Consider the following 23,683-nt stretch of genomic DNA (forward strand, 5'->3'; position numbering starts at 1 on the left):
TCCAAAAATAACTCTGGAGTTAATGGCATGCCACGCTTAAAAGGAGTGAATCTTCAGCATGACACACGTCTCCTCTGATGTGAGTCATATTTCCTGAGCTGCAGGTCCGTGAGCTTCTGGAGCCAAAGACATTAAAATAACTGTTTTGTTTAGCGGTGGAAGAAGTTTTCAGATCTCTTACTAAAGTGTATTACCTGACTCTTACTATCAAAATAAATAAAAATGTAAATAAAAAGCTTAAAGAAATTGTTTCGTATTAAAACTTAGCTTACAGGTTATAGCTTCGTTTTATGAACTAATACTGTAAAAATCTACATGTTCACTTTGTCACATTAATTTACAAAGTAAATAGTGTCTGTTTCCTAAAGGCAACATGATTAAGGGGGTCTCAGCCCTCTTTGCCATGCTGTCACTCAAGATCCCACAACCCTCTCTATTGATTCCACACTCATCATGCCAGATCAAGACCTAAAAATCTAAAACTGAAAAAAAAAGTAGTGAAAGTGAAAACAAGAGTGCAAAGTTGGAAAAAAGATACCTAAATCTGAAAAAGTTAGATTTGAAGTTGTAAAAAAAAAACCCCAAAACCATAAAATCAGCAACTGAAAAAAACAAGACCAAAAACTCAAAAAATACATATTATAGCGAACAATGGAAAATAAATAATTAATTGAAAAGAATACTAGAACTGAAAAAAGAAAATATTTAACCTCAAAACATTTTTTCCACACTTATTTTTAGTTTGAATAAATTGAATACACGCAAAATTCAAGATCAAAACTCAATTTTCAGTTGTAAATTTTATTTTTTCAATTTCAGTTGCTTTATTCAAATTATTAAAACTTAAAACTATTAAAACTGATTTAGCTCCATAAATATACATTACACATGGCAGAAAGAGAGCTTGTGATTCAGACAGTTTACTCAGTTAAACAGCATTTCCCAAATTGCAACTCCTACTCATAACAATGACAGCAAGACTTCTAATTCAGCTGTTAAAGTGATTGCATCATTGTGGATGAAAAGCCAGCAAAATTTAATATTTAAGTAGCTGGTTAATGAAAGCTTGACATTGTAGCACTATTTAATACTATTAAAACCATGGATATATGTTTTTTTTTCTCTACTACAGGAAGTTGATAACCATAGTGAGAAGCCCAATGGAGATGGTTACCATGCCAACGGACAGTCAGACTCTGAGGTGTGGTCGGAGCCACTGATGGAACCTGCCGAACCTCGCAGGCCAAGGCTGTCATTCAGCGACACGTATGTTAAAAAATACAGTCTATACCACACAAAAAAAGCATGTGCTCTTCATTATCAATCATTTATTTTTCTGAGTTTGGAGACATCACGTGTCTCCTCTTATAACCAAAGAGTGTTTTGATTAGTCCTCTGAATAAATACGATACGATGTCTTTGCATCAGAAGATACGTTATGTAATTATACTGTATGAGTCTCTGAGCTGATGTTTAAATATGTTCAGTGAAGACAGAGCAGAGATTTCTCAGAGGGTTTTCTTGAACAAAAGTATAACTGCAAACTTGAGTGTCTTTATTGCATTTTGAGGCCGTCCAGACTGAATTTGACAGATGGTTTGCTCTGAACAATTAAAACTTTTTAAATGTGTGGCAGATGGGGAAGTTAAATTCTTGACAGCTCTACTACAAGCAGTTCCACTGGAATTTCACTGGCTATGTCTTACCGCCACCTGGATCTTATGTTTATAGTGATGCATTCCAGTGAAGAGATTGGATTTTTTTGCCAATATCTGCCAATATATGGCAACTCATTTGGCTGATAACCAACACTGATTTCGATATTTATCCACTTTTATTCCCCACCTAATTTTAGTGATCAAGTCTCCTTTGTAGTGGAATTAACATCATATTATGCATATTCTTATCATGATGGCCCACCAGCAGACTGAGACATAAAATACAATGCTTTTCAGTGTATGTACTCATCGTGCAAAACAAGAAAAATACTTTTTTTTTAATGGTTTTTTTTTTTTAAGATTATTTTTTGGGGCTTTTTTGCCTTTAATTGCATAGGAAAGGTCAAGCTTGAAGGGGAGAGAGAGAGAGAGGGGGCCACATGCAGCAAAGACCCAAAGCTGGAATGGAACCCACAGCCGCTGCGGCAAGGACACAGCCTCTATACATGGGGCGCCCGCTCTATACACCAAGCCACTGGGCGCCCCAAATAAGAAAAATACATCTGAGAGGATTTTTTTTACATTCCCGCGAGGAGGCACTCAAGCCAAAAATGGGGGTTTAGTTACTCTTTGAAAAAATAAAAGAATAATACTAGTTATGACACACCTCAGGGTCAGAACTGAAGATCCACATTTTTAATCTGCAAAAAAATTGTGGAGATGTTGTTGGAATTCTGTAGGTGCAGCTGCCAATTAGACTGAATATAGTTTGGATGCAGCCTGAGTGAACAGTTAGTGTAACACACCCAATGTGTGAGCTTGATAATTAATCCACCGCTTGATAGTCCACAGTTAATAATAATAATTAATTAATCCAGATCCCTGTACGGGCCACCAACTATAACAATTCACCCTGTAAGAGAAACACTCACAAGGTAAAAGATCCGCCCGCAACCTGTTTTGTAGCGTGTGTATCTTTTTACTTTGAGTTATTCTTTTACAGGATGAATTGTTTCTCACGCCTTATCTTGAGACATCTGATTTGAAGGAGGATAGTCATCATCATACTGTATATTAAATATTTTAAAACAACACACACCAGGCTAGATGGTGGCCTGTTAGTGTGTTGCAGGTGGGGTAATGTCTGCAGGTACCTCAGCACTGGTCCAGTTGTGCTGAAACCTGGAAAGATGATACATCTTGTTACTTATTTGTCCCAAAGGGTTCCTGCATTATTCATGAAACAGCATGTTTTGTTGTTATACTAAGGTTACACTAAGCCTGAGGTATGTATACCTAAGTAGGCTACTGTATATAACTCACTGCAAGCTACTCGTTGCCACTGATTATGTAAATCACTCTGCAGGGATTTTTTTCTTTTTTGAGTTTTTGTTAAACGACGTGTCGGTGCAGACGTGCTATTTATGCTCTGTGTAACTGTACTTTTCCCAGAGTTCACAGCGCAGACTACTACATGCAGGAGGCCAAGAGACTGAAGCACAAGGCTGATGCTTTGGTAAGATGTTGTTTTCCACAACTCTTTCTGCAATCACACGAATTTACACCTCCATAGAAGACGACAGGCACACAGATAGCAAGAAAATGATTTGAAAACACACAATGCTAACATCTACAGTCTAGACTGTAATTATGTGTGCACCCGTTCAGATGTGTTTGTCGTTGCTCGTGTGTGCGCACAGCGAGTCTCCGAAGAATGAAAATCTATTTCATATCAGGCACTGTACTGTATAATTTGTGTTATTTATTGCACCATTTGTCTCCAAGGGAACATTGCATTCAAGGACTGATGATGTCTGCAAGATTATACAATATCAAAAGAATTATCTGATCCCCTCCCGAACAATGAAATGAGATTTATTTAACTTGTTATTTATCTTATGTTTACGCGTTGTTCCCTCACATTTATCTGGGGATTTGCATCTTAGCAGGAGATTATTCAAAGAGACGACTGTGCGTCTGCCACAATGCTGTTAAGACATTGCTTATTCTGTCTCTGTCTCATTCATGTCTTCTTCTCTCTCTGTGTCTCCACCGTGCTGCATTTCTTTTCATTTTGCTTATTCTCACATTTCTGCTTTTTCTCTGTCACTCATTTGTCGTCTTTTTTTTATTTTATTCTTCCTATACATGTGCAGATGGACAAATTTGGCAAAGCGGTGAACTACGCAGACGGCGCCCTCTCATTCATAGAGTGTGGAAATGCTATGGAGCGAGATCCACTGGAGGCCAAATCACCATATACCATGTACTCTGAGACTGTGGAGCTAATCAGGTACTGTGCGGATGGACGGACTGAAAAGTCACGTAATCTTGTGAAATGCCAACAGAAAGTTATTGTATATGAAGAACTGTTCTAAATGCTTTTAACTGCAATGGTAATTTCTATTAACAATCCTGTAGAACCATTTTACAATGTTATTCACAACATTGAGAAAGAATGCAGAATTTTTCAAAGCAGCTACAGGAGTTACACTAAACTGTACTGCACTGTAACTAAAACGTGTGAGAGAGAGAGAGAGAGAGAGAGACAGTGTGCGTTATCATGAAACTCTTCCCAGCTGGCCACCAACATCCTTTCTTTGATTGAATTCAGAATGTGACACTGGGTGACCAAAGTTCAATATGAGGGTAGCATCCAATGCCAGCGCCAATTTGACATGGAATACTGACGACAGATGACGTTGATATTTTGTTGGTTTTAAGTAGTTTTGTTAAGTTACCAAAATCTAATGTCTTCCAAACATCTTATGCCAACATTATCTTGACGTACAATACATACAATACAATACATTTAGCCAAAAGGTATGTAGAACAAAACCCAGCATCTGCAAAGAGTCATAATGTTAACATCTACACAACTACTACTCCTGTCAACATATCAGTAACCAATAATTACGTAAAGGGAAATAATAATACAAAGAACGCTGCACATCTAGAAAATGAATGATGCATTTAAAAAACACCAGAAGACATCTTCTCTACACAAATACCACAGCAAAGGAAAAAAAAATCTGTTTTAATTTATTATTATTGAAGTCTGATATGGGTGCAGCACCCGCTTGGATAGCTTAACCCACTTTATCCAAAGAGACCTATATAGTTTAGTTTGCCAGTTGAGTAAGCAGAAAAATTGAATTTTGTTAAAAAAAAAAATAGAAAAAACGTGTCTTTATAGCTGTAAATTGCAGGCAGTTATTTAAGTCAACAAAAGTGGAGAGGGTTAAATGAATATTTGAGGTAGTTTTAATTGATGTCATTGTTACAGATTTTAGTAGTTATTTCAAGAAAAAATAATCTCTGGAAATTAACAATTGCTGATACACTTTATCCAACAATGCAGCTGTTTTATACAGTAATTCTTTAATTCTTTCATTAAAAAAAACAAATAGATGAGTGCTTACTTACCACGTGCACTGTCTCGGCACATTTCCCTATAATTGCTTCCAAATGATATTGTTTCAGGATTCATATGTGGAAAATTACACCTCTCTTATCAGCCTAACCTTCCTGACCCATTGTAGATTTAGCCTATTAGCCCAAATAATAATGTGCGGTTGCATATGTTCACCTCTCTGCCCGCAGAAAATGGTTAATCAAAACTTGAGTTTTGGAATAAAAACTAAACCCTAATTAGCATGAAGCCAGCGCTCCATTGAGAAACGTCTGGACTTTCCAGCGTTGTATTTTTTAATCTTTGTTGTGTGAGGCGTCACAGAGCTGCGGGGCTGCTAATGAGCAGAGTTTAACCAGTGTTGCATTACACAGCCTCTCTGCTGTGTTTCAGCCTCTCAGAGCCGCCTGCGTGTGAAGTCACTAAGTGCGACTTTTAAGGGAGCAAACTGAGAATAACAAATGACTGGCTCCTTTGAAAGCAGGCAGGTTGACAGCAGGGTGCTGTTGTGGGAGATAGTCTTTTAAGTGAAGGACTCCGGTTCAAGCCCTGCTTGTCTGCACTCATCCGTCCTGCTGAAGTGTCCTTGAGCAAGATGCTGAATGGTCACCAGCTGCAGGGCTGCTGATCTGTGACTCTGACCTCTGACCTCCCTGAGGAGGGAGCAGGAAAAAGGACAAGAGTTTTCTTCCAGAGATCAATGGAGTATAAAGGTGTTACTGCTCTCCCGTGATTCACCTGTCACAGCAGTGTCACTTTGACTGATTAACCAGCTCGCTAAGCAATCACACCGGGTCACTGATGGCACCAGGCAACAACTGACCCCTGCAGCATATTTTCAAAATACACCTAATCAGTAACCAAAGGATACATATCTCCTCCCAGAGTCACATAAAGCTGACCTACAGGCCACCAGCAGGTGGATGCTGTCTGTCAGTGAGCTCAAGAAATGAATCACTAACAGCCACTGTTTTCATTCTCTGTTCAAAGAGAGCAGCTCCTTGAATGTTTTTAACCTTGATTTTCTAATGAAAATGAGCCTTGAGTTTGCATGTATTCACCCTCACAAGAAAAATTAAGTGTGTTTACTTCTATAAATCAGTGGAAATGTCAGCAGATGAGTAATGAGCGTCTCTCCCCTGCAGGTACGCCATGAGGTTGAAGAACTTTGCCAGCCATTCAGCCACCATCGCTGAGAAGAAACTAGCTGTGTTATGGTAAGATTCTCTTCATATGTCTGTGTGTGCAAAATACAGTAAGTGCAGGGCTGTAACCAGAAATTAAAAATACTGTGGTCAGGCCATCTCTAATGCATCCCTAGCACCCCCTCAGAATATTTTAACACCAAAAATCTACAGTTAGTTTTTTATCACTCAGGTATTTTTGTATTCAGGTAGTCAGTAAACAGTTAAATATTATTTGTGGTTGATTGTCCTGGTTGCTTGTGGATTTGGGAAGGTGACCATATGGTTGCAATAACTCTGGACTGTTATTGAATGTCACACCTTTTAAATGCTGCTTTCTCTACACTGGCAACTAAAATATACTTTTTCCTTTTTTTTTAATTACCAACGTTTGGGGCCAAATGCTAAAAACATTTGGGGTTTACTCATATGTTTCATGTTCAATTGAGAAAACCCCTATAACTGCACAGACTTGCCCTAAATTTACCATTTCAATTTCAAGTGTAGACGTAGCCATCACTATGTGTGTTTTCAGTTCATAAAATATAAATGTATCGTTTTGGTCAGCCTCTTTTTCAAACACACTTAACCAAAAAAAAAAAAAAAAAAAATCATTTTTGTTGTGCCTCCTTTAAGATGGCGCCCGTGCTGGCACGCCGTCTGTCTCGCTCCCTCACTGTTGTGTTTGCTGTTGTCCTGTTCCTGCTGCTTCCTGCCTACCGAGATTTGTCTGCTCTATTGACTTGATTTATTGAACATTAAAATACATGTTGTTTCCACATTATGACCTCAAATCACATAAACACAGAAGAACGACTTCGCAACTTGGAAACACTGACCTTCCAACATCACACGAACGGAGCATAAATGCACAGTGCTAACTAAGCTAGCAGCTAGCATGAGGGTTAAGCTCCACCTTCTTGGTGGCTCCAAAAATTCAGTGTGGGGACGACCCAAACTGACGAAATTCTGTAGTCCACAAATTCATGGCTGTGTGTTTTTTTTTTGTTTTTTTTTTTAAAAAACAGGCTACGATTTTAGCACAGCTAAGCTTTCATTTCTGCTCACAGAAATCAGCAGATCAAAAACAGAACAAATCTAGAATCTGAATAAACTGGAGAGAGCCTATTAGATTCTCACCATCTGTTAAGTTTTAATTGATGATTCTTTATTTAAAAAAAAATAATGTACAAATCCTAAAACCTTTGTCTTTCTTTTTAAGCACTCACAGTGATCCAGAAACATTTAAGGGTGTTTTTTATTCCTCTGTGGGCTCTGCTTGTGAATAGTCAATAAATTCACAAAGATGTTGATTTTTATATTTTCATATACTAGTGTTATACATTCTTTACCTCACTGAAGTTGTCCCTAATCCCTGCAGACTTGTGGGGTGTGTTTGAAGTCCGGGTGCATTTTGTGTGGATGACATGAAAATAATATTGAGGACGGGGCTTTAAAAGGGAATTTGTTCGGAGGACTCATCTGCCTTCTAATGGTTTTGTTTCCATAGTAACCGCTGTCTGTCTCTGCTGTATCTGAGGATGTTCCATTTGAAGAAAGACCACGCTGTCAAGTACTCGCGGTCGCTCATGGAGTACTTCAAGGTAACACACACACAGATTAAACACACACACACACACACAGATTTAGACATGGACTTTATTTCCCGTCTCTCTCGTTTTCTCCCTCTGTGGGTGAAAAACATGGAAAGCCAATTACAATCCCTCAAATACATTTCATATTCATTTTCATGGTGCCTGTGCATTAATTTTGCATGACGTTATTAAAATCCATTCTTTCTCTTTGATATTAATGTACTAATTAGCTCCATCAATCATCACAGTGGATTGTTAGGGTTTAATGTGCTTGTTTTGATTAATTATGTTTAGTTTAATTAATTACTGAGGATGTCATTATCACAGTGCTGCATTTGCATTGATGGGATTGGATTCCTGGGAAGGGACTGACTGGGGGTTTAGCTCTGTGTGTGTGTGTGTGTGTGTGTGTGTGTGTGTGTGTGTGTGTGTGTGTGTGTGTGTGTGTGTGTCTGTGTGGGTGTGTGTGTGTGTGTCTGTGTCTGTGTCTGTGTGTCTGTGTGTGTGCACAAGCTGTGTACATACAGTATGTGTTGACAGAGAGAAAAAAATAACTGAAAGCAGTCGGAGCAGTTGCAATTTAAAAGAGAAACGGCACAAAAACAGTCCAGCCAGTTCTGTAATATACTTATCAACACAACACATAAATGTGGATTTTAAATGTCACTGAGTAATATTACACACAACCTGATGTTCAGATATTACACTTACTGTATGGGGCAGACTGGTTAGTTCTTGTTATATAAACATTTTTTCCATTTATCTGATACTTTTCCATTTATCTGATACGTTTTTTCGGTATGCTATAGATCTTTCTGGTTTGTACGTTGGACATTTTGCAAGTGAAGGCTTGGGTCAGCCCAACAATTTGGGCCTCTGGGCCTGTCTCTGGTAGTTCATTGTTCTATCCATGATTAAAATTTACCCTCCAGTCAAATATGTTGTTCTTCTGCTACTGTAAAGTTTGGCACCAGAGAGGTGTTTTTTCACATTTCTCTGCTGTAGGGGCCGATATCTGTGCAGAGATTCAAATGTACACTGCAGTTAACAGCTGGCTGTTAAATTTGAAGCTACAACTAGCCGACCATTAGCTTACTATAGTATAAAACATGGAAACATCTAGCCTGGATATGTTAAAGTATAAACCATCTACATATAACTCCCCCCTGTAAAACCACAACCTGTCATTTTTACATTTTGGATTATGTACAAGTGAAGCAAAACAAAATAACATGTTCATCAGTGAGATTTAGAAGATCAAGGTAGATTTTGCTGCCTTCAGACAGAGCCAGGCTAGCTGTTTCCCCTTGTTTCCAGTCTTTATGCTAAGCTAACAGGCTGTAGCTTTAAATTTGAAAGTCTCATCACTTCTGCTGCATGTTGTATTTCTCTTAACCATAAAAACCTGTTGTAATAAATGTGTCTTTCTGTGACCCAGAATTCAGCCAAGAGTTCCCACCAAGCACCCTCTCCCTGGAGGATCAATGGGAAGTGAGTATACACACACACACACACACACACACACACACACACGTGTAGTCTCACCCTCCCTTCATTCACACAGATAATTGAGAATTTATAATTCACCGGAGCTCTGCTGCAAAATACCACAGCGCCCCTGACAGCCACTTGCTCAAACAAACCCCCTCAGGAAGCAAATAAAAGGATTGATTTGTCGTAGATGTGAGCAGGAGAAGACTGGAGGGGCTGCCGAGTGCCGGGTGAGAAGGAGTGATGGAGAGAGTGATGATGGATGGAGGAGGAGAGGGGTGGAGGAGCTGTGGATGTGAAGCTAATGAGTTTGGACAGCTCTGACGCTCCACAACAGCAGGACTGGAGCTCCGTGTGTGTGTGTGTGTGTGTGCGTGTGTGCGTGTGTGCGTGTGTGTGTGTATGTGTGAATCAGGCACAAGTCGTTGGGTCAGCGAGGGTCAAGGCCACATCACAGACATTACATCACTGCCAGAACCACACAGGCAGCTGTGCCAGGCGGGGGGAGCAGTTTGTAGTAGCATGACTGATGTTACTGTACAGTCAATAGAGTGGTGAAGTAATGAGTCCTAAAACACGGAAGTCCGTTAGCCTTTTAGCACGTCCGTTTCCCTCGTCTTAAAGTCTGTGGGTTTTTCGAATGGGTTTTCAGTAAAAATGCCCTAAATAAAGTCTGTGGTTAACGCAGGCTAAAGATATTTAGGCGTTTTGTTCTGCAACATAAAATCCCTCCACTTAAACGTGATTTTTGAACTTTTAAGGTTTTACTCATCTTAAAAAAATTGGTTGCTAACAAGTGGCTAAGTGGGACTACAGTGTTTGTCGGAGACGTTAGATGTCATCACACCAGACACACAAACTCATTAAACCCACTTATCTGCCTGTACAGCTTTACAGACTTGCACTCAAACTTTTAGATTTCTCTGTTTATGATATTTTTTGATCGTGTTTTAACATGTTTAACAGTGTTTGTAGTTGTGATATTTAATGTGTGCGACCGCAGTGTAGTTTGTGTATAGCCTAACAATAGCTTTTTCCTTCTGGTGTTTTCATTTGGTATCATGCTAAACAAAACATGTAAGTCCCAGAAACGCGTGTTCATCAGAGAGCTTTTTTTATGGCAATAATCGCAAATCCCATTTTCATCCCAAATTCAAAAATCCCAGAATGTGTTTGACGAATGAACCAGTGCAATGCCAACTTCCTGGTTGCCCTACAAAAATACATCATCCCTTCACCACTCTATAGCAGTGAAACAGTGAAGACCACACACCTGCTAACTTATAACACTTTATACAGCCTGAAGGCCTGAAGTGATTCCTCCTCTGTCTGTATGTTCGTCTTTGTGCCAGCGTGCCACAATGTTAAAGCTTCACTAATCAATACTTTTATCAACATCAGATCAAAGGACTACATGTAATGCGAAAAGGGACACTTGCAGTGACAACCGCACCAAGAATAATTGCCATTTCCTACTCTTTTTATTACTGCCAACTCTGTAGTTTCTCTTAGCTCTGCACAGTTTTCTAGCATCTTTCAGCTTATTGTTTTGGTTTGGTTGGTAAGTTTACTTCTTTGGTCTGATAGGTTCCATCAGTGTTGTGTCCACCCACAGCAGGCTGCTGTTTTCATTTAAAAAGAAAGAAAAAAAAATCCACTCTACACTATCTGACCAGCACCAAACAGCAGGCAGACAAAGGTATTGGTGAACACAAAAAAAGAGCTAAAGGGAGATTTAATATAAAATCTGTAATCTACATGTGGCTACAAACACGACTCCATAAAGATGCTAATGATGCTGTGTGTGCTGGGTGTGTAAGTAGACAACTGTTTACCAACACATTCACCATAAAAAATGTAGAGGTGGTAAAATGTCGGGTCTGTGTTAACGGCTTGTTGTACTGCCCCCAAGTGGCCAAAAACAAAAATCTCTAAATGCAGCTTTATTACCATAGGTATAGAAACATAAATGCCTCATAGGCTGCTGTTTGGTATGTCAGTGGAGTCTGTATATTGGAGAAGGCAACACTCGCCTGTGGTTTTTCTGGATAAGAAAGCAGTGTGACATTTACATGTCTCAACTGATTGCATTAAGTCATTTTTATATTCATGGACTCAAGATCTACTTGTACTAGAAAAGAGAAGTTTTGTCTTGATAATCAGGCTATTATCTCGTCTGGACGCTCAAATAGTGTGTGTAAGGCTTACATGAGCTGAATTGCTTACATATTGTCATAAGAAAGTGTAGAAACTCACATTTTTTAAGCATGGACTTAGCATTTTTATAAGGTAATTCTCTTGGAGACGTCCCTTTGTAAAATAACTTAATGTGGAAGTGGACAACTTTTCATTCAGCTAGCATCTTGCTAGCTGTTGCTGTCTGCTTATTGAGTATTTGCTCACAAAAAAAGATGGTCACTTTCACCACTGCTAATTTTAGAAAGGCCACCACAAGAAAACATATTTGTTCATGTTATATAGTGTGTGTTTAGATTGGTTCTCATCTGCATTGAGGTGCAATCCCAGGAAAATTGTTGTTGACTTGTTGATATCAGTTGACAAATATAAACGTTACAGTGCTTTATATTCAGAAAAACCACAGCTGCCCTGATGGCTGGCATTTGTTTACAGGCAAGTCTTTCTCTCTCCAATATGGCTGCAACGCTGACATATTGCAGCAAGGGGCAGACACAATTAGTGCCACATCTATTTGTATATGTCTGTGTTATTAGCACATTTTCTATTTAACTTGTTGCTTCCTGTAACACTATGGTTCTTCTTATCCCTCACCCCCCTCTATCTTTTACTTTTTATCTTGCTGTTTCCTGAAGAGGATTAATGTTTTTTTCCCAGGAGCCTCTCATCTCTTCCTCTCACACACTTAAAAATAATGCTTTTCTTGTTTTGTGCCATTGACAGCAGTCAAGCACTTTTTAACAGTCTTATCTTTAAAAATAATAAAGAGAGTATTCAGCAGATCCATCCTTGACACCATAAGTCTGGTTGGAAAATAAGTAACAACTCTCTGACAGACTCTGGTCCTCACTCTCCTCTTTATATGTTATCAAGTAACTCAAAAGCCCTTCCAGCATACAGAAGCGGCCTGTTTACTTCTCTCTGTGTTACTGAGACTCACTGCCTCTCTGTTTTCTCCAGGGTCAACGGGACCCCATCTCCCCTCTCGCTCAGCCCCTCCCCGGCCAGCAGCGGAGGTGGAGGAGCAGGAGGAGGATCTGGAGGTGCCCCAGGCTCATCAGGAAGTGTGGCCATTCCCCAACGGATTCACCACATGGCTGCCAGTCACGTTAACATCACCAACAACATCCTGCGGAGCTATGAACACTGGGAGACGGCTGACAGGCTGGCCACAGACAGCCAAGGTAGGTCTACAACTGAAAAATGACTACACATGCGCTGTGCATAACTGTGGTTTCTTTCTCTGCTTTTTCTGCAATTTTGGAGGGCATACTATAGCATGCCCTCCAAAATTGCATTAAAAAAGTCAAAGTACAGTATGTTGTCAGAAATAGCACAAAAACGTCATTGTACATTACTATGTCGTCCAAAACTGCATAAAAAAGTCATAGCATGGTACAGCATCCAAAATAGCATAAAAAAAAGCATAGTAGAGTATGTCGTCCAAAAAGCATAAAAAACTCATATGTATGTTGTCCAAAATTGATGTGAGGGTCTAAGGGCAGAGGGATGTCGTATGCTGTAAAGCCCTCTGAGGCAAACTGTGTTTTGTGATAATGGGCTTTATAAATAACATTGAATTGAACTGAAACTTGCATTAAAAAGTCATAGTATAGTATGTCATCAGAAATTGTGTAAAAAATCATGCCATCAAAAATTGAATGAAAATGGTCAGTGAAAAAGTCATTGTATAGTATGTCATCTAAAATTGCATAAAAAAGTCATAGTATACTATGTTGTCCAAAATAATATGAAAAAGTCAGTGTATAGTATGTTGTCCAATAAAGCATAAAAAAGTCATACTATAGCACTATGTCCAAAATTGCATAAAAAGGTCATAGTAATTAAGTCCTCCAAAATACCATACAAAGTCACAGTATAGTATGTCGTCAGTAATAGCATAAAAATGTCAGTGTAGTATTTCATCCAAAAATTGATGAAAACGTCGTAGTGCAGTATGTCGCTCCAAAACATGATAAGTGTCATCGTATAGCATGTCATTCAAAAAAATGATAAAAACGTTATAGTATAGTATGTCATTCAAAAAATGATAAAAACATTATAGTACTGTATACTATGTCGTTAAAAAAAATGATAAGAATATCTTACACTATGTCATTCAAAACGGATTAAAATGTCATAGTATAGTATGACGATCAAAAATGAATAAAAATGTCATAATATAGATAGTCCTTCAGAAACTGATTCAAATATCATAGTATAGTATGTCATTCAAAAATGATATAAATAATATAGTGTCTTTCAAAAATTGATAAAAACTTCATAGAATAGTATGTCGCTAAAAAAATGAAGTAAACGTGATAGTGAAGTATGTTGTTAAAAATGGATTAAAACATCCTAGTACAGTATGTCGTTTAAAAAATGTTTAAAAAACATCATAGTATTATGACATCATAGTAACAATTGTAGCGGTTTTAGTAGGGGATTTATGAATTCATTAGCCATCTAATTAAATCATTAATTATTGTATAAATGAATACCATATGTAACTATAACTCATAATGCAAAATTATGACTCAGAAACATGAATTGGTATAAAGTTGAAATAGAGTAATGCGTCTCAACTTCTGCTATCAGAAACAATTAGTTTACATTTAAAAGTAGAATTTATAAACCTCTGAGCAGCAGCCATTAAAATAGAAATAGATAACCATTTAGCCTTATTTATTAATCTAGTCTCATAAAAAGAAGGCTGCTACCAAGTTCTTTTTCCAGGTGTACAGTGACTCAACATTATACACACACACATCACAAGATCAAGTGTCTTTATTAATGAAAGGTTTATTAAACTCCTCACTACACAGCAAAACTACTCCTAAAAGACTACAAATAAATGACTTTAAGAATAAGTATGGCGAAATGATGAAACAGTGAACGCAGCAAAGACACAAAGTGAATAAAATGACTAAATGAACAACAAACTAAAATAAATATAAATGAAGCAACAATAAAAATGAGGGGATGAAAACCAGTGATGAACTTCATTAGGTGTGACATCTGGACTTGATCAGGTGTACTGAAATTCTGCAAGATGATCACACAAATGAATATTTAAAATTAAAGAAACGTAAATGTAGCATCTAGTAACAGCAGAGAGGCAACCTATCCCATAAAACATTAAAGGACAAGATAAAGAAGAGGCCTGATCAGAGAATAACCCATAATTGTATTAATGGGAGATCCTGACCTAATTCTAACACTTCCTATGTTTCCGTATTATTTAAGAGCATCAACCCCATAAAAGCACAGGAAAGATCGTTTCACCTTCCTCAGAAGTCAGGGAAACCGTTTGCTCTGGAAAAGTTGCAGAGTCGCCCTTGTGAGGACACTGGACGGGCAGCTCGGTTACGCTCGTGTGGTTCCGGTGGCCGGCCTCATTCGGTTTGAACGTTGCAAACTCGGCTTGAGTTTGATTCCTCCATCTCTCTCTCTCCCAATGAACAGCTGGATCATCTTCTGACACCTCATGTGGCTGAGATGAGATCACGATGACAGCTTCTCAGGCTTCGTTTCATTCAAAGTGTCTTTGTCCCACAGTCTCTCGTGCAAAGTCCTTCTAAATTGTCATTTAGAACACGTGGCACGGGCTGTTTCAGAAGTTCTCTCTTTTAAAGTAGATTAAGAGCAGCTCCCAGCATCTCAGGCTGTTCTATCTGCAGCACAAAAAGGGACTTTTTGGACTGTTTTTCAACATGCCATACAATAAACTTCTTCAACAAGCTATACTATGACTTTTTTTCAACATTCAGAACCATGACTTTTTTGACCATTTTTGGACATGCTATAGTATGATTTTTTTCTACACACTATACTATAGCTTTAAAATACTAAAACTTGACTTTCAGCGTGCCACACTAGAAACTTCTTCCACATGCCATACTATGACTCTTTGACATTTGGAGCCGTCAGTTTTTGGCCTTTTTTTTGACATACTCTATGGCTTTTAAACACTTAAAATACAGACTTTTTTTGACATTTTGAGCCATGACTTTTTCTACCATTTTTGGACATACTATAGTATTGCGTTTTTCGACATACTGTACTATGGCTTTAAAACACTTAAAATATTGACTTTTTGGACTGTTTTTTCAACAGGCCATACTATAATGTACTTCAACATGCTATACTATGACCATTTTTGACATTTTGAACCATTACTTTTTTCGACCATTCTTCCACATGCTATAGTATGGCGTTTTTCGACAAACTATGCCCTGGCTTTAAAACACAAACAATATTAACTTTTTGGGCCGTTTGTTTAACATGCCATACGATAAACTTCTTCAACACGCTATACTATGACGTTTTCTGACATTTGGAACCATGATTTTTTTAGACCATTTTTGGACATGCTATACCATGGCATTTTTTAACATATACTATACTATAGCTTTAGAACACTTAAAATATTGTCTTTTTACACTCTTTTTAACGTGCCACACTATAAACTTTTTTCAACATTTGGAACCATGACTTTTTCAAACATTTTTCGACATGCTATAGTATGGCTGTAACATGTGACTGTGTTACCAGGTTCAGTTCAGCACAACCAACACAAACAAGGCTCTGGGGTTTGGTGCACAGGAGCTTTAATTCTGACACACACACCCAAAATAACATAAACATAAATGAATGGTCTTCACCACAATTTGCCCGGCGCTTGAAGAGCTCGTCCAAAACATTGATTTTCACCAAAGTCCAACTCAAGTTTCTCCAGCAAGGAGCACAGCCTCCCTGCTGTACTCAGTGAGTGTGTGTGTGTGTGTGTGTGTGTGTGTGTGTGTGTGTGTGTGTGTGTGTGTGTGTGTCAGTCGGTCAGTCAGCCGGCTCCAGCATGCTACTGTAGAGAGACAAAGGAGAGCAATCAACCAACAGAAAACAGCTCTGGCACTGCTCCCCTGAACCATTCCCACATCTCTCCCCTGCAGCTGAGGATAACCACACCCCACTACCACAGGCATTTTTGGCCATCTATACTTTGGCTTTAAAACACTTAAAATATTGACTTTTTGGGCAATATTTTCAATATACCATACTATAAACTTCTTCAACATGCTATACTGTGACTTTTTTCGACCTTTGGAACAATTACTTTTTTCAACCATTCTTCAACATACTACAGTATGGTGTTTTTAGGCATACTCTACTTAGCTTTAAAACACTAAAAATACTAATAATAATAATGACTTTTAGGACCGTTTTTTCAATGCATGTATAAACTTTTTCAGCATGCTATACTATGACTTTTCTCGACATTTGAAACCATGACTTTTTCGAACATTTTTTGACATGCTATAGTACTGCATTTTTTGACAAAATATACAACGGGTATAAAACACTTAAAATATTGACTTTTTGTACCATTTTTTCAACATACCATACTACAAACTTCTTCCACATGCTATACTTTGCCTTTATTCAATGTGCCACACTATAAACTTCTTCAGCATGCTATACTATGACATTTGGAACCATGACTTTTTCGACCATTTTTCGACATGCTATAGTATGGCATTTTTTGACAACTATACCATAGCTTTAAAACACTTAAAATATTGACTTTTCGGACCATTTCTTCAACATGCCAGACTATAAACTTCCTAAACATACTAAGTATACTAAGATATATACTATATACACTATACAATACTAAGACTTTTTTTGACATTTGGAACCATGACTTTTTCAACCATAAATATTTAGTTTTTCTGGACCGTTTCAACATGCCATGCTATGAACTTCTTCAACATGCTATACTATGACTTTTTTCAACTTTAGAGTGATCACTTTATCGACATGCTATAGTATGGTGTTTTTTGAAATACTATACTTTGTTTTTAAAACGCTTAAAATATTGACTTTTTGGGGGCGCCTGATGGCTCAGTTGATAGAGCGGCGCCCCATGTACACAGGCTGTGTCCTCGCTGTAGCGGCCACGGGTTCGAATCCGGCCCTGGCCCTTTGCTGCATGTCTCCTCCTCTCTCTCTCCCCCTTTCACACTCTCACTGTCCTGTCCATTAAAGGCAATAAAAGCCCAAAAAAAAAGACTTTTTGGACTGTTTTTTCAACATGCTATAGTATAAACTCCATCATAGTATATCATATACGTCATAGTATAGCATGTGGTCCAAAATTTGATAAAAATGTCATAGTATAGTATGTTGTTCAAAAAGTGGATAAAAAACGTTACATTATTGCATGCTGTTCAAAAAGTGAAGAAAACCTCATTGTATAGTGTGTCATTCAAAAGATAATAAAACGTCATAGTATAGTATGTCCTTCAAAAATATTAAAACCTCCATAGTGTGGTATGTCTTTCAATAAATCGGAAAAATGCCATTGCCATTTTTGTTCAAAAAATCAAAATAAACACCATAGTTTAGTATGTTGTTCAAAAATTGATTAAAACATCATTGTATAGTATATCATTTGAAAGATAAAAACGCCATAGTATAGTATGTAGTGCAAAAAGTGAAGAAAACCTTGTATAATGTGTCGTTCAAAAATGGATAAAAACATCATAGTATAGTACATCGTTCAAAAATTTATTAAAACGCCATAGATGATAGAAACGTCATAGTATAGTATGTCTTTCAAAAAATTAAAAGAAACTCATAGTATGGCATGTCGTCGAAAAATTGATAAAAACGTCATAGTATAGTATGTCTTTCAAAAAGTGAAGAAAACGTCAAAGTATAGTATGTTGTTCCAAAAAATGATAAAAATGTCATAGTATAGCATGTGGTTCAAAATTTGATAAAAATGTCATAGTATAGTATGTCGTTCAAAAATTAAAAGGTCATAGTATAGTCCTTCAAAAAATGATAGTGAAGCCAGAAGTATTTTTTTCAATAAATCATAAAAATGCCATTGTATAGTATTTTGTTCAAAAAGTGAAGAAAACCTTGTAAAATGTGTCACTGAAAAATTGACTGAAATGTATTGTAGCAATAGGAAAGCATGTTTTTCAAAAATTAAAAAAACATCGTAGTATAGTATGTCCTTCAAAAACTGAAAAAAAGTCATAGTCATAAAGTCAGAAAATTTGATAAAAACGTCATAGCATAGTATGTTGTTCAAAAATGAATAAAAACATCATAGTATATCGTTCAAAAATTGAAAAAAAGTCATGTCATATGTCGTTGAAAAGATGATAAAAACGTCACAGTATACGTCATTCAAAAATTGATTAAAACGTCGTATAGTATGTCGTTCAAAAGATGATAAACCTCCATATAAAAAATGGATAAAAACGCCATATTATTGCATGTCGTTCAAAAAGTGAAGTAAACCTCATAGTATAGTATGCTGTTCAAAAATTAAAACGTCATAGTATAGTATGCTGTTCAAAAGATGATAAAAAAGTCATAGTTTAGTATGTCGTTCAAAAAGTGAAGAAAACCTTGTTGTATAGTGTGTCGTTCAAAAGATGATAAAAGGTTGTAGTACAGTATGTTCAAAAATTAAAACGTCATAGTATAGTATGTCCTTCAAAAATTGATATAAATGCTGTTTAAAAATTAATAAAAACGTCACAGCATAGTTTGTAGTTCAAAAATTAATAACAAATGTCATAGCATAGTATGTCATTGAAAAAATGATAAAAACGTCATGATATAATGTCGTTCAAAAAATGAAAAAAAACGTCATAATATAGCATGTAGTTCAAAAATTGATAAAAACACCATGGTGTACTATGTCATTCAAAAAGTGAAGAAAACCTTGTATAATGTGTTGTTCAAAAATGTATTAAAATGTCATAGTATAGCATGTCGTTCAAACAAGGATAAAAATGTCCTAGTATAGCACTTCCTTCAAAAAATGAAGTGTAGTAATGTCTTTCAAAAATTGATTAAAACGTCATAGATGAGTATGTCTTCCAAAAATCATAGAAACGTCATAGTATAGTATGTGGTTTGAAAAATGATTAAAACATCATACTATAGCAGGTCTTCTAACTAGCATTAAAAAAGTAATCGTATAGTATTTGTCTGTAATTGTTTAAAAAAGTTATACTATACCAGTATACTAGTATACTGTATACTATGTATACTACTAAAAAAGTCAAAGTATAGTATATCGTCTAAAATGCCATAAAACAGTCCAGTATAGTACATCGTCCAAGATAACATAAAAGAGTCAGAGATAGCACAAAAAGTCACAGTATAGAATGTTGTCAGAAATAACATAAAAAGTCAGTCACAGCATGATATGTTGTCCAAAATTGCATTAATGGGTTCCAGTATACCCCCCAAAAAAGTCATAGTATAGCACCTCGTCCAAAATAACATAAAAATGTCATACTATTGCAGGGTTTCCCTCAGAAAAGTTGTTAGGCCTGGTGGCAAGTATCTTTTGAGAGGGCCTGGGCAAAACGGTGGCCCACTGGCGGTCAAGTGTCTTTTTCTTTTTGACAGGGGCCCAGCTTCAGCCAGTAACAGATGGCAGGACTATATATATATAGAAAATGAACCAAAGGATGAGGTTATGGAATTGAGTATTTGGATGGTGTATTTCCATAGGGTCCTGCATCAAGTTAATGCTAAAGATGACTGGAGATTTTAAAATATGACTATGTCTCTGGTATTTCTTCTAACGAAAAGACTTTCTTAAGATTTTTGGTCTTTCTCCTTGACATGTAGGCCTACCGTTAGGTGTGATGATTGATGGGGTTGATACGTAGGCAGCATGCTCGGGGGTGATCTCACATGAGCTGTATTGACACTGACCAAACGGTGTCGCCGTTGAGCTTACAAAACATTTATGTTCCCTGTTCCCAACCGCCCCACTGTGACCGCAGTCCATAAACCTCTTTGTCGTCCAGACTAACATAAAAAAGTCAGAGAAAACTATGTTGTCCAAAATTCCATTAAAAAGTTAAAGTATAGTATGTCATCCAAAATAGCATAAAAAAGTCATAGTATATTATGTCGTCCAAAATATTGTGTAAAAGTCACACTATGATATATTGTCCAAAACAGCATAAAAAACTAATAGTATAGCATGTCGTCCGAATGGAATCAAAAAGTCATAGTATATTGTCCAAAATAGCATAAAAAGTCATACTATAGTGTAGCTTCAGAAATACCGTGAAAGAGTCATATTCCATACTTTCAAATACTATAGTATACCATCTAAAATTGCATAAAAAAAAGTAATAGTTTAGTGTGTTGTCCAAAGTAGAAAATAGTCCAAAAAAGTCAAACTATATAATATTGTCCAAAATAGCATGAAAAAGTCATACTGTAGTATATGTTACAAAATAGCTTAAACATGTCATAGCATATCATGTCTTTAAAAAAGTCATGGTATAATATGTCTTTCAAAATAGCATAAGAAAACCACAGTATTTCATCCAAAAAAGCACAAAAATGTCATAATATAGTGTGGCACTGGACTCTCCATGTGACGCAGGACATAAGGCACTCCTGTCAACAAAGAAGGCTCAACGATATGTTTCAGCCTTCCAGAACCACCTACGTATATTTCATTATCATAGATACATTTCTGTTCAGTGAAAATAACCCTGCTGTCATTTGTGGACAGAGTTGTAAAACAAGTTCTGATTATGTGAAGGAACGACCGACCTGACTTTGCCTCTTGATGGCCGTGTGTTATCTGAGCAGCAGTAGCAGCAGAGGCAGTAACCGTCCGTAACTGTGTCTCTCCCTCTCCCTCCCGTAGAGTTCTTCCACGAGCTGGACTCTGTGATGGAGCCGTTGAGTCAGCAGAGCAGCATGACAGAGCTGGTCCGATACATCAGGCAGGGACTGCACTGGCTCCGCTTAGAGGCTCACCTGCTGTAAGGACTGGACCACAGCCAACACTCTAAAAAAAAAAGAAAAAAGACAGAGAAATGGGCCTGGGAGCTAGAACTGGGATAACAAGTGAGATGAGACTCATGACGATGCTTCAGTTCCCGCTGGGATCCTTCAAATGACCCGACACCACCCACAGTAATGTAACAGCATAGGAGGGGCGGATTAATTGGGCTGAAATTCACCTGCAATTAGGACTGAACAGTAATTAAGTTTGGGAACTTCAACTGTGAATCACAGAATACAAATTAGCACATTAAACATTTGGCTGATGCTGCTTTTTGGAGCTACTGTATATCAGTGCAGGCAGCTTTAACTCCTGAAGGGACAATAGGTGGTAGAATCCTCCCCGTGTCCCTGAATAGAAATAAGAAGCAGAGAGGAAAGGCAGAAAGTGCTTTTACTAAGACAGGATCATTTTGAAAAAGATATGTGAGAGGCTGATGTGATTAAGGAGGCTGACGCTAAGGAAGGAGCTCAACAGCGGCTCATCTGCTCCGGCAGTGGCACAGAAACGTGTCCGTGATTGGGGCGAGAATTAAAGCCTCAGGCTGATATTGATCCAAGAGGAGTACCGGTCCAATCCATTAGATCAGGACCAGGCTGCTAAAGGAAAGAGGCTGAGCTACACACACTATTGATGGAGGCTGAACTCTTTCCTCTGCTCCTATTTTAGTCACAAGTTAGAAGCTGCTGAGCCTCTGTTGTGTGTCCATTCAGAAATTGAACAACACACACTAATGGAGATAAAATGGCCATCTGAAGAGCAAATGCCCAAAAGTCAACCGTTGTGGTTAACAAGTCTGTCAAATTTGATCCTTTTAAGTATTTCGTCACATGAAATCGTCACATTTTGGATACTATTTATGGACAGGCATTTATTCTGCCGTAGCCGGTGGATGGAGTTACTCTCATTAGTTACCTTCCATACAGAAGGTTGCATTGTCAGTGGTGGAGACAATGGCGTACACAAGGACTAGGGATTCACAGGAAACAGCGCACACAGGAGGAAATATAGAAGACCAAAGACCTTGCATGCATATCTGTAAAGACGTAAAGCAGAAAAGCAGAGCAGATGGTCATATTAAAGAAGAAACATTTTACCATCAGTACAAGTACAGCTGCTGCGATGACGAATACTACACATTTATGATGTGAACAGAATAAGCTGCTCGTCTTCTTCTGTTGTATTCAACAGAGTAGCAGCTTGTGTCATGTCACACTCGAGGACTTGTACTATTAAGACATTGTTAGTAACTACAGGTGTCAATAATTCAATTCAAAATATTTGTCCTGAGGCCGGGGCTGATTTGCAGAGGTATGTACAGTAAAATATAGGAAATTTGAAAAATAGCTAAGAATTCAAGCATAATTGCACAAGTATAGCACGTATATGCAAAAATAAGCTATACAAATAATAATACAATAATGATCAATCAGAAGTGAAGTTTTAAGGGTTATTACTTTATATCTGGATTTGCTTTTTAGTTAAGCACAATAAATCAGATTATTTAGATTTATACCTGGAAATGAAGCCAGTTACTGTTTTCCATACTGTGCCAATAGGATTCCTGAGTTATGCCAATACACAAACTACATACACAGTCATTGAAGCACTTTTTTTTTAAGTCTTAAACCTTAAAATTGATCTGTGTCATCAAAGAATAGAAGAGGGAAAAAAAAGACAATTTATGGGCGTTTTGCATGTTTGCCAGTTTTTGACATTCAGACACATTTTAGTCCAAACAGGCGTTATGGTTGGATACCCAGCCCTACCTCCTAATGATGTGGCCTCCAATGTAGAGCAGTGACACTCACAGGTTTAAAGCTTCAGATCTGTCCATCAGTATCAGAGCAGCCTCACGTCGTCCAGCCGCCTTCTCACATGTGACCTGATCAGAGGTTTGTTTAAGTCGACGCTCTGAGGTCTCAGATGTGGAGCCTCTCAGGACAATCGAATCAAGATAACCCTAACATTAAGAAGTGTCCAGCCACACGGAGGATTACAGGACCTGGTCAAGATGCAGTCTGGGGAGTTAACAGCTCAGCACTCGATTCACTGGTCCAACAAATGAGGGCTTTCGTCTGACAGAAAAAGCATCTGTCTGGTTCTCGTCTTACTGGTTATGGGTGTTTGTGAAATTCCACCCAGTTCCATCTCCCACAGTAACCCACCCACTAAGGTGTCAAACACTTACAGGGGGAAAAAACTACAAGATTCAGTGTGATTTGTTGTTAAGCTCCCACCCACGTGCAGATCAAGAGAGCAGGGTGGAAATCACACATCGGCTTTTCTGCCCTGATGTC

General features: G+C 37.7%; 1 protein-coding gene across 1 annotated transcript in view; it reads left to right on the forward strand.

Moving 5' to 3' along the window:
* aff2 (AF4/FMR2 family, member 2) overlaps window positions 1–22,146 on the forward strand; it is a 192,820-nt gene extending 170,674 nt beyond the window's left edge. Inside the window, 8 exon segments of the mRNA XM_042493782.1 lie at window positions 1,133–1,266; window positions 3,111–3,174; window positions 3,815–3,951; window positions 6,216–6,287; window positions 7,765–7,858; window positions 9,288–9,340; window positions 12,497–12,720; window positions 21,243–22,146. Coding sequence (XP_042349716.1) covers window positions 1,133–1,266; window positions 3,111–3,174; window positions 3,815–3,951; window positions 6,216–6,287; window positions 7,765–7,858; window positions 9,288–9,340; window positions 12,497–12,720; window positions 21,243–21,364 — 900 coding nt within the window. The 3' untranslated portion in view covers window positions 21,365–22,146.
* The last annotated feature ends 1,537 nt before the right edge of the window (window positions 22,147–23,683 follow it).

This window comes from Plectropomus leopardus, chromosome 9 (assembly GCF_008729295.1).
Source record: "Plectropomus leopardus isolate mb chromosome 9, YSFRI_Pleo_2.0, whole genome shotgun sequence".
NCBI classification, from domain to species: Eukaryota; Metazoa; Chordata; class Actinopteri; order Perciformes; family Serranidae; genus Plectropomus; species Plectropomus leopardus.